We start from the raw sequence: 12147 nt of genomic DNA, 5'->3' as shown, positions 1-12147 counted from the left end.
TTATTGCAAATTCGCAGCCATTAACTTGCTATTACTCGCGGCGAAGGATAGTTCGAACAATCTTTCGAAACTAAGTACGCGAAGAAGTAAATATGACACAAAGTTCCTTCGAGTTGCTAGTCTGACTCTGTCAAGCAATTATTGAAAATTTCGTATGAATACTTACTCTGAACCGTAATTGTTATTAATATTTGATCGAAGATTGAATGTTACTGGTGGGAATAGAAACATAGACGGTGCCACCGTCGACACGGGGATCCACGGACTGAATCTGTGAAACATGGCTGCCTGGTAAAATTCCCGCCAAAAGTTGTTAGTGGAAAGCAGCTGCGATTTGGGAGGCAACTGTTGCGAAAATGTTGTGTTTGCTCGCGTAGAACTAGTCTGAAACAAGAATTAATTGCTGGTTAGAAGATGGATCCAAGTGAAGTGGAGTTCCTTGGTGAAAAGGAGTTGGTCAGCATCGTGCCAAACTTTAGCTTCGATACGATTCACTTGATATCGGGATCGATAGGACCCTTTCGTGCTGGGCTGCCTGTCAAAGTTCCGATCTGGTTGGCTGTGAATCTGAAACAGCAACAGAAATGTCGAATTATTAATCAAGAATGGATGAACACCGATGAGCTGAACGAGGCGAAGGAGGAAGAAAAGTTGTCGAAGTGAGTGGGAACGTTCTTCGTTTTTCTTTTGGCGGGAAAAAGTTTCTCGAGTTACCTGTGACAAGAAATTTTTTTTTCATTCAGGTTATTTACAAAAATGCCGAGCAATCATTTTATGGACGAAGCGCAGCTCTTGCTGAGCGTTGCGAGTGACGATATATCTGATGCTGATAGAATAAGGACAGCAGTAAAAGTAGTAGACAGTTAATTATTTGGTAAAAAACAAAGTGAATCTATCTGAATAAATCTAATACATTCTTGAAACTACAGGACATATGGGACATAAGGATGTCTAAGCTTCGTACATCGATAGATGCATTCTTAAAAAGTGAAGGATTGCATGCAAAACTAGACCATCTAACTGCAATGGAAATAAACAGTGTGCGTCCATTACTGCCACATGCCTTGGATCAAATGTATAGGATTCAAACTGTACGTGTATTTTATAAAAGTGATGTTTCTCTTTCTACTTAATAATTAAAATTTATCTTTATAGGGAGGAAAGGTGGTACAATCTCAAAATCCAGAAACCTCGCAGAACTGATACCTTATCATTTTTACATTGTAAATATATATGTACATAAATATTTATGAAACAATCTTGTAATTGACCTTCATTTCTTTAATCTTATAACATTGGTGATGGTTAAAAATAAGTTAAGCACCGATAATATACAATATACGAACATGATATAATAGTTTTATTATTTCTTACTCCTAAATCATTACATACAGTCACTAGCATATCAATCACAATTTCTCATTATCACTAAAGTGTAGTAAATCCGTATTTACATTGGTAGGTCTGTCTCTCGGACGAATTATGTGCTCCCACTTTTTTCACAATATTTACATTTCCTAACCTTATAATACACAGTCCTTTAATAATCTTTGATTTGAATTCTTAAAGGTATATCGCTTCAACAAACTTAACGTCGTTCGATCGAAGAACATGTGAAAATTTTAAATCGCGATATGGAACAATGAATCATTTAATTACGAAATGACACGTACATTGTACGATTGAAGCAGAGACGAGCAAAACTTTATTTGAATAAAAAGAACGTATCGCGATATATTCGGTACAATTATTTCATACCTAGATATCTCTTCATATTATCTATTTAAAAATGTTGCTCATCTTCAGCTGTAAGGAATGGAAAAACTTACGTTGCAAAATAAATGCTGAGAAAAATTGAAAATCGTAGTAAAAACGTCAGTTTGACGGTACGAAGGTCTGTGACGCGATATGAACATTTTTATACAGATTCCATTGAAGGATTTCCGGCTAGGGAATTACTATTACCTTCTAACATTTTCAGAGATACTCTGAATCAATTTTACTATGGTATTACTGCCAGTTCAACGACCTAAGTACCACGTGTCCTGTATGTAAACTACATACTTCGCGCTATCACACCAAGTACACGGCCGACGTTAATAAATATGGTTACCATTTATCGTTTACTGGACTGACATTACGTGTAACATAAGAAATGCGTATAACCACATCGATGTGTTTTACATGTAATGTAATGATATTAACTATGTTACCTAGAACGATAGTAATCGAGTTATGGTACAGAATTGGGAAACGGTTAACGATCGTTCGTTCAAACGGCCACGATTTTGCTAGGATCGACTTTTACCCGAATAAACATGGTATTGTCTTTGACGAAGTGCCGTTTCTTGACCATTTCATGGGAAACGAATCGAGGAAAACCGAAGCCAAGGGAGTCAGGCTCGCGACTGGGTCTCTGGAAGTTTTTCCATGTTGGGTCTGGTATAAAACTCTCAACGATATTGCACGCCTTCTCCGCGACCACCGTTTGGTCGAATATGGTGAAAGACACGCTGTGCGAGAATGGCCATCGCAACAAAGCATCGTATTCCCCGGGAAGAATCTTTATGTATATCGAAATGTGACTTCCTTCGCCGGTGCCGTTTCCATTTAAGAAAACGGATGCCTAAAAGATTGAATAGCGTTTAAGTAAAATTATTATCCAGTGTACTATTTAAAAATTCGGATATAAAATATTAATCGCAAGGTACCTGTAACTTATAACCATATTGACTAGTGTAGAAAGGGGGGCTAACCAACTCCATGCCCTCTTTGGCTTTCGCCTCGGACATTTTGGCAGTGTAGTCTGTAATCTTCCATATAAGGGTGCCCGTGTAATTTAAGGACAATTTACTGATGGCGGATTTGAGACTGGTTATCTGATGCTGCTGTTTCGTCACCACGCTGCACATCAGACTCAAGTGCATCTTTGCGGATTCCTCTAGGTGTTTGTCCAAAGAGAATCTGTTACCCTGGAACAAGAAACGACATTGCGTTGTAGTAGCATACGAAGAGTATATCAATTTGTAAGAAAGCGAACGTAGGGTGATTTCTCAACACACCTTGAAACGACAGCCGGCATCTTTAAAAGAACAGGACAAAAGGTGTGTCGTGCAATGGTCCTTCAAATGGATCTCAAGATCTTCCCTAGGTAGTACAGCAGTCTCGCATCGATGGGGACAAGCAACTGGAAAACGGCCACATTTGGCGTGATGGGCGCCCAGCGTGTCGAAAACGAACTCTTTGTTGCAGTAACGACAGGCCACCAGCCTTTTCGCGCACTCGCCCAACTTGTGCTGGCTGAGATGCCTTCTCTGCACCTTCATGCCGCATTTGTTCTCGCAATAGAGTGGCTCGTAACCGCACGTACCCGTGTGTTTCTGCAAGAAAACGAATAGAAACATTAGCAACGAAATTAGAAAACATTTGTATAACGTTGATGAAGTCTTGTATCAAAGTCGTTAAAAAAGAATAACATTTCAATTCAGAATTCAGTTATGTTAACATTATAACAGTTTCTACCCATTTCTAATCGACGCGTGAAGTCACCAACGACTCGGAGAGTATAACTCAAAGATACCACGATATATTAACAAGATAAGAGGTCAAGGACTCTTAGTAGTATAGTCAGCACTTCAAGATGTTTATACTGTGACTAAGTCACTGGTGACTGGCTCAACATATCGACATCTGTGACGCGCAAATTCTCAAGAATTACCACAGTAGGTATTCGAAAAATTCCAAAGATTTCCTTTCATCTGTACGCTTTTCTCTCTTTCCGTTCCCAAGTTGTACAGTTAATAGCTGGCACACGATCGCTGTTCTCTAATTAATGCAGGAGCAGTTACCTCGAGCGTGTGACCGGTGAATTCTTTGGCACAGAAGTCGCAGCGAGCTCGTCGCTGAGCGCAAGTGTACTTCAAATGGTCCTCCATGAGTACACGCGGAATCATTGCGCCGCATTTATTGCTGCAGGGCACCGCGTCGTGCTTGCATGTATTCAGGTGAGCCTAAACAGAACGGTACAAATATTTCAATGCAACGTAATACATTTATTTTATTTATACAAGATGGCGTCGTTTCAATTCAAGGAGTACTACATGATAACTCTAATTATTTACAAGGATTTATAGAGGACAATACGAACAAAATGATGCTTGTACTGGTTACATGACTGGGTTTCTCCAGTGTAAACATTTCATATAGGGAGTACAAGCTTGAAAATATTATTGCTAGAATTATGATATCCACCTTCAACTTTCTAAGTTCGTCCGACCACTTGCAGCCGTCCTTCTGATGTATGCAGTACACAATCGAGCCCATTATTGCCTTTTCTGCTTCCAAGTCCTGGAAATTCTGGAACACACAAAGCATACGGAGATCTTATCGACTGTTTCCCATGACAAAAAGCGCGAAGAACTTGGCCTATCGCGATAGATCCACGGAGGAAACATCAATGATTTATGCCGTGTACCGGTGCGCGTGAATGCTAAGTCGTGACCTATTAGCGTCATTCACAGATAACGTTGGGCTAAATGTAATCTGATTAACGATTAACGATCATAATTATCATCCCATTGAATGGGCAATTAATCGTTACGATTTCAGGTTTATTAGTAATCACGAAATATTACAACTATATAATAGTATAATTGTGGTATAATTATTGGACTGGATTAACCTGGTTAATAGCGAAATTATTACATATTTGAATACTTTTCTAGAAAGTACGCGAATAAGCGACTGAATTAATCATGAAATGAAAACTGATGAATTATGGAACGCGTGCAGGATCGTAATTTGTTTTTGTAATTTGCTTTCGGTACAACTTTCCTTTCATCCGGAGATACTGAACCCGATAGAGTTAATGTTTAGTATTAATACATGATATGTATCAATGTACGGTTTTTAGAATATTCGCAATACTATTTTATATTATTTTTAAAGCGCTCAACTAACGAGAATCCCACCAATGATTGTCGCCAGGTTTCCTGAAGGTAAAAGAATCGCTTCCCCGTCGTTCGCGGTGCAAACGACTAGAACTGGACCTCTTGGAACATGGGTAGCGATTAAACGGGTAACAGGTAGTCGTTACCGAGCAGGTATGCCTACGACAGATCTCCGCGGCGGTCCAACAAATAATTTATTTGGCATTCCAAGGGTTCGCGATGCAGTATACAGTAATTAACGTAAGAAAAAGACAACTACGGGCAATCTTAAACTAGCACTTTTGTTAACGTTTCCACTCATCCTCGGGGTTACCTATAAATATAAGTATCGTAATTGCAAAATAATTTCGAGAAGGTATGTAACAATTCTCAAACAAAAGAAATATTCGTTTAATTTCAGAATCAGAGGGGCAATTTTATTACCAGAATAATTAATTTTTGCGATCGTGGTCTCCATAGGTCATTCTGAAGACGACTCGGATTAGTCATGGCAAGGAACTGGTCGCTTAAAGCGGCGCGATAAAGGCAAGAATTATCGAGTTCTCTACTGATAAAGTTCACTAGGTCTAGTTCGCACGCACTGAACTTTCTCCGGATGCGGCGTATGCATACAAACGGATCGAGAATTCGGAATTGGTTTCGGAACAATGCAATCGGTTACGTAATCGTTCGCTACCATGTTCCCGAAGGTTCGTTAATTTATTCCAGTAATTCTCATAGTAATACGCTTTTAACGTGGCATTTAAATCGAATAGGGGATAGAATCCAATAAGCGTTCCCATGGTTTGTACATCGCGTCTGTTCGAGAATTCTACCGATGGAATTCAAGATGATTCGAATGTTAATTCTTCTTCTTAATACCAGAGTGAAATTTGCATAGCGTCGAGTTTGAATTACGACGATGTCACAATTTAACGTGTCTGACATTTCTGTATATTTTGCCCAGGAAAGACCTTTGGTATGAAGCCATAGGGGAATGACGAAAGCTACTGAAAAATAAATTTGATGACAAATGATTCGATGCATGGAGTTGTTGACTAATAAACGTTGCGTTACGCGCGACAAGAAACGCCAATTCAGTCCTGGTATAGATAGCTTTGTTCCGAAGCTATCGGCACAGCTTTGGTTCCAAACGATAACAATCGACGCGTCTATCGAACGGCTGGATCGATTTATTCGAAGGCAGACAAGCAATATAAAACGGTTGACAAATATTGGGCTCTCTGGAAAATTCCATGCCGATTTTTAGTAGACGGCAAAGGTCTGAATATGTCGGAATGGCTGAAAATAAATAACATGTGTACATTCCTTAAAAGGTGGATAAGTTGTGGAACAAAATGGTACATGCCACCAAACGAATCTACACTAAATCCGAAAATCAACTAGCGATACAACTCCGACCCTACCAAATAGAAGACTGCAAGTAGCTATAACAAGTTTGAGAATTTAATTGAAGAATGTCAAGGAATACAGCACGATCTTGTAGAGTTCAAACTTTTAAATAATATGCAGACGATTCTCAATAAGAGAAACGAATTTCTCAAACTAGTAGATTTATTAACTAAATTTCAAATAATGATGAAATTGTAATTGAATTTTAGATATTAACGTGGTCACTAATAACCTTGTAGTTGATGTGACCTTAAATAAAGTAATTAAAAAAATATGGTATATATATACCATTTTTTTCTTTTAGTTACTTTATTTTATTTATATATAATTCAATAAATGGTACACACACATATACATATATACACACACATATACACATATACATATATATGTATATGTATATGTATATATATATATATATATATATAAATGGTACATATATATATAATTCACTAAATATACATCAAAATTCAAATATGCCTTTGAATTTTTCTTAAAAATAGGCACGAACTTTCCGGACAACCCAATAAATAGCAAAACAGAGGATCGGAGGCGTCCTCTAATAAATCAGAATCTATCCCGTGTCAGGCTTTCCCTGAGGAGCGGCATGCTTCCAAGACGGTATATTCCGATCCTTTTAGAATTTTCATGCCGCGTTGCTGCTTCCAGGAAGAACGCAATGACGGCTGCGGAGTCGTGACGGTTTTCGGAAATAGCGAGTTCAATAATAACCCTGATGCAGGAGGTGCCCCGTACCGAGAAACCATGCGGGAGGCGAAAACGGGAATAAATTTAAACGCGTTATGTCGTGCTTGGAAATCATTATTACGGCTATTAATACACGCGCGACAGATCGATATATCTGCCAGTCGGGTGAAATAACACCAATCGGATCTTATCTCTTCGTAGTTAATTTCTACTTCAAATGTGGGCGTTGAAGATACACCGTTTGAAACTATTAGAGCCCGAAACTATTATTTAAGTAAATTTATTTTAAGACAGACGTATCGCACTGGAAGAAACCTTAAATTCCTTACGCGGTCAGGACTGGTTGCGTACAAATACCAGTGGAAAGGGTTAAGGTATTACCTATGCAACTGTTTCACTCCCAGCGATAGAGTCATTTGAGTAGGCGAACCTCTATTGTGAACAGTGTGTACACTTGAGTACTCGGTAGAGATATCGCTCCATTAACCCTCAAATGATAGGGCGTGGTCAAGCGACCAACTGTTCTTTCGGACCCCGCTAACTGATTGATTACGGCAGTCGTCTGTGTGAAACTGCCCATTCGGTTGGGGCTGAATCAAAAATGATCGTACTCGAGAGATCAGGTTGTCGATAGGAGTGTCGGTGGGCAGTTATCGCGCGCATTGTTGCAGTCAATCGGGACTCAAAAGCTTCGAGCATTCTTTGATCTTTATAACGCTCGACCTTTTTTGGGTTCCATTGAAAATTGTGGCTTTTTATCGAACCCTCCGATACACAAATAAACAAGTGAACTCGATACATACTTTCTTTGACTTTTTTTCTAGCGATAAAACTAAAGACAATTGTTGATGTTAGATTACACTTTGAGCTATGGGAATGGAGGGGTTACACAGGTTCAGAGGAGCGTCCACTTTCGTGTCAGGTATTACTTCCGAGGTGGATACACCCGGTATATACGGAGACGTCTGGTGGTGCCTGCAAGTTGAAACCTGCACGACCGGCAAGGTCGAGGAACCTAACGCAACCAGCCGCTGCCGGCGAGATATAAACACCGCCGGGAATGGAAGAGACAGACCTACCTCTTCAGTTTCGAGATTGCGAAGAAGAGGAGGAGGAAGTTAAAAACAAAAAGGAAAAATAAGAGAAAAATAAGAATGCGCCGGCCGTGCCACGATCCACGGGAATAAAAAATACACTTGCACTGGTCGCGATCGAGTCTTGATCCCGCTTGACTCTCTCGCAGTTCCTCGTTTCCTTTGGCAACTTTTTCTTCCAAAATGGAGAACGCGTGACCGCGCCTGTGTATTTCGGTGGTCACTTCGAGGTCCTTTTACTCTTTAAACATCATTAAGTCGTACACCAACATTCAACAAGATTCTTTCAGCCATCGAAATTAATTATATTTAATAATCTAGGATAAGATAACGGATGGTACCAAGCATTTTCCTACCTCCAAGCTTCTACAAAATCGCGTTGCTACGTACTTATTCCCCGACAGTGAAAATTTTTACTTTCGAGCCAGAACAATTGCCACGGATCATTCCTTTATTCGCCTCAGCCAGACGACTCGCGATAAATCACTCGTTCTCTTAATTACTTAACAGTGAACTTGGCGAACAACGTTTAATTAGCGCGATAAAGATACTGTTACGCGGATCCATGGATTCGCGAAGCATGTGCCGCGAGTTCAAACGCGCGTCCCGGAACAATTGAAAGAAACACACGGGCCACGAATTAATTAAAACAAAGAGCGTCCAATTAAACCGGTCGGGGCAGCGATCCCGCCTTGCGCAAGTTCCGTAATAACGTCGAAACGAGACCGTGCTTTCTCTCTCGGAGGGGCCATAAGCGCTATAACCAATGGAAAATCATATTACCGAAAGCATGGGTTACGTAAGTTCGAAAGTTCGACGATGCTCGTCGAGAGATCAAAGATCGAGGCAGTAGTTCGTTTTTCGAATTGACTACTGCGCGTAAACTGGATGTACGGAAGTTTACCTCCTCCGTTTATCTGTAGTCCGAACTAGGGATGTTCGACTCCGATTCGATTCTGTAGAAAATCGATTCTTTCGGTAAAAAAATCGATTCTTTTAATCGATTCTTTGGTATTCGATTTTCCCCAGAAGATCGATTTTTCTTAACAATAAAAGCACATTCACTCCTACATTACTATTCGAAAAAAGTATAGGAATAGCGATGAAAATATAAACAAAGTAGAGTCTGCCTTTGGTGTAAGAGGACGAAAAGTAACAAAACAAAAGATCGATTTTTTACAATAATCGACGCCGAGCGGAAGAATCGTATGGGAATCTGTTTACAGAAATAAAAATAAAAAAGGAAACAAAAAAGCCGATTCTTTTTAAAACCGATTCTTGCAGAATCGATTCTTTGGTTTCGATTTTTAAGAGGAATCGATTCTCTCATTCCGATTCAAAATCGATTCAAGAATCGATTCTTTCCGGTGAATCGAACATCCCTAGTCTGAACTTGTTTGCTAAGGACACCGAGTTCATCGTGGGATATCTGTTGCGAATGATTCGGTCGTACATGTTTCTTGGATGTCCCTTTTTCGCGATTGCAGGGTTCGTCGAATTAGAATACCCACATCGAGCATCGCGAAAAAGCTGACATCACACGTTGGCATCTCCAGTGCTGTTACAGGCGGTTACAAGTTGTAGTGACGTCACGGCGAAATAACGGACACGATCTTCGCGTACGTTCCACTTATGCTCGAGGACGACCATCATCTCCGCGCTATGCGGTGTCACATGGAATTCTCTAAACCTAGACGGTCGCTTGAAAACTCTATAGGAAACGGGAACGCCGATTCTAAACCAGTACGAGCAAGTGCTGAACCAGAAACAACCGAACAAAATAACTTTAGCTAACATGGCGTCCATTAGCATCTCCATCTTGAGCGAACACTTGGACATATAATTCGATTCGATGATATTTCGTATGTTGACAACGTTAGCATTACGGGATATTTATTTTATCTGTTAAAGTAGTTTTGGTATATTTTATTCACTTGAATAATTCGATTTATCTAAACGAGGCTTCTTTTATTTATTATGCCGTTCCCGATGACCCTTTACAATGTTTTTTCGAAAGAACATCGAGAGGACAATCGGCCTGGAATTCACAGTATTTTAATGAAACGGAAAGCAGTTTGACGAGCGAATCAGATATTCGAAAAATTCTCCGCCGGCATTAGCGATGCACGAACGTGACGGTTACACGCTTGAATCTCCAACGGACGAATTTTTTCCGTGACCGTTGGAACCACGCGACCTTGACAAGTCGATGGCCAACGATTGCCATATATCGTATCTCGAAACGTTGCGTTCGTTCGTCCACGTTCAAAAATCTATGAAAAAATTGTTTTCCCGATTGTTTTACGTTATCGTCTAAGTTATACCCTCGACGAAACCAGTATTTTCCAAAGGAATTAACAAATAATCGAGGCAGAAATTGTACCTTTCGACATCGCGAAAATGAAACAAAATGGCGAAAGAAGGAAAGTAAGTTGTTTCTTTCCTTTTCACCAATCATCGTTGTACCGCCGAGGTACGGTTTGATTGAGAGCTATCATCTCGTTCGTGTCTGCGTAACACGTAACAACGATCAGAAATTACGGTTTCTTTCATCGATCCAGAAGTTTTTCCGTGGCGGTTACGTTCGGTCGGATGTCGATCCGCGTCGAGGAAGACGGAATGATCGCGTGCGAAAGGAAAACTTCCTGTCGGTTACATGCTCGCATAGTCCTGTAAACAAGCCACGCTTGGAGAACAGGATAGAGTGAGACGCCATTGAGCGATTTCCAGGTAATCCGCACGTGACCTGTGAATTTCACACGAAACCATGCTCTTTTCGGCAACCGTAACCGAATCAAATCTTCAAATCAAGGTTTAAAGCGACCTCGACCTGGATTTCATACACAAATTATTGTATTATTCTTCGTTACATATTGCATTTAATAAATATGTACATGTACAGAGTGTTCAGGCTATCACTAGCCAGCATTTTTCTCGTAAATGGTACATATGACAAAAAACAGAGAGGAAAAACAGTGATACAGTTTCTTATGTGCAATGTAATCAGGTAGATAAATCTTTCGTATTTATACTCTTTTCTGAGAAATGAAGGTGACCGTAAGTTTTTTAAATGGAATGGTCTATTTTTTATACAAAAATATGGTAGAGTATCGAATTCTAAATAAGAAAGTATAGACCTTTATTACCCGTAAACCTCATAGGTAACTCACTTTAAAATTCGAGTAATTTCACTTTATTACTTGAAAATGTTCTTAACGTAATACCAAGATGGAGATTCAACCTTGTTACAGATTTCCGCAGGAAAGCGATGTGTACAGGCATGGAGCTCCTGATGAAGTGCTAGGTGACAGGGATGATGTTTTTCTTTACGAAGAATTCGTAGTACACTTGTTTGAATCTCCATCTTGATATTACGTTAAGAACATTTTCAAGTAATAAAGTGAAATTACTGATTACCTATGAGGTTTAGGGCTAATAAATGTCAATACTTTTTTATTTAGAATTCGATACTCTACCATATTTTTGTGCAAAAAATATACCATTCCATTTAAAAAAAAAAATGAAGGTCACCTTCATTTCTCAGAAAATAGTACAAATACGAAAGATCTATATACCTGGTTACATTGCACACAAAAAACAGCATAAATTTGTCCACTTTCATTTTTTTGTCATACGTAACACTTACGAGAAAAACGCTGGCTAGTAATAGCCTGAACAGCCTGTATATTCTAGGATTCTCGAGAACCGTCACATGCAGATTGTGGAGAAATAAGTGCAAACGAGCCCAGCTGTTTAAGAAGAACTTTTAACACGACATGATTCAAAAAAAAAAAAAAATACTGCCAGATAGTCTTTTATCTCGCCTGAACCTCTCCGTCTTATCTTATCGTTTAAGAAGAATCTACGAACTTCGGAATCCGGATCTTCCGATGTCCTCAGGGATCTCTTCTCTAATTTCACCCCGCGGACGTTCGCGAGTATTATCCTACATCCAATCTCAGGCAGGAAGTATCTATTCTTCGCGGTAATGCGACCGAGTTACG

General features: G+C 39.6%; 2 protein-coding genes across 6 annotated transcripts in view; one reads left to right on the top strand and one right to left on the bottom strand.

Moving 5' to 3' along the window:
- Nucleotides 1–207: 207 nt before the first annotated feature.
- Nucleotides 208–1295, top strand: LOC128892068 (probable DNA replication complex GINS protein PSF2). The gene is made up of 4 exons (XM_054152159.1): nt 208–659; nt 744–852; nt 930–1091; nt 1156–1295. Exons 1-4 carry the CDS (start codon nt 415–417, stop codon nt 1201–1203), a joined length of 564 nt encoding a protein of 187 aa, XP_054008134.1. The 5' UTR covers nt 208–414; the 3' UTR covers nt 1204–1295.
- A 37-nt stretch (nt 1296–1332) lies between these two features.
- The window catches only part of LOC128892056 (TNF receptor-associated factor 4), a 36078-nt gene continuing 25263 nt past the window's right edge, over nt 1333–12147 (bottom strand). For all 5 annotated transcript variants that reach the window (XM_054152145.1, XM_054152142.1, XM_054152143.1 and 2 more), the window contains 5 exons: nt 4252–4356; nt 3849–4010; nt 3063–3380; nt 2712–2972; nt 1333–2626 (listed from right to left, as the gene is read on the bottom strand). In XM_054152145.1, the coding sequence (XP_054008120.1) occupies nt 2273–2626; nt 2712–2972; nt 3063–3380; nt 3849–4010; nt 4252–4323 (1167 nt within the window). In that variant the 5' untranslated portion in view covers nt 4324–4356 and the 3' untranslated portion in view covers nt 1333–2272. The remainder of the gene's footprint in view (nt 2627–2711; nt 2973–3062; nt 3381–3848; nt 4011–4251; nt 4357–12147) is intronic.

The sequence above is a fragment of the Hylaeus anthracinus genome, unplaced genomic scaffold, assembly GCF_026225885.1.
Source record: "Hylaeus anthracinus isolate JK02 unplaced genomic scaffold, UHH_iyHylAnth1.0_haploid 12002, whole genome shotgun sequence".
In the NCBI taxonomy this organism is placed as follows: domain Eukaryota; kingdom Metazoa; phylum Arthropoda; class Insecta; order Hymenoptera; family Colletidae; genus Hylaeus; species Hylaeus anthracinus.
This window is presented reverse-complemented; position numbering and strand designations above follow the sequence as displayed.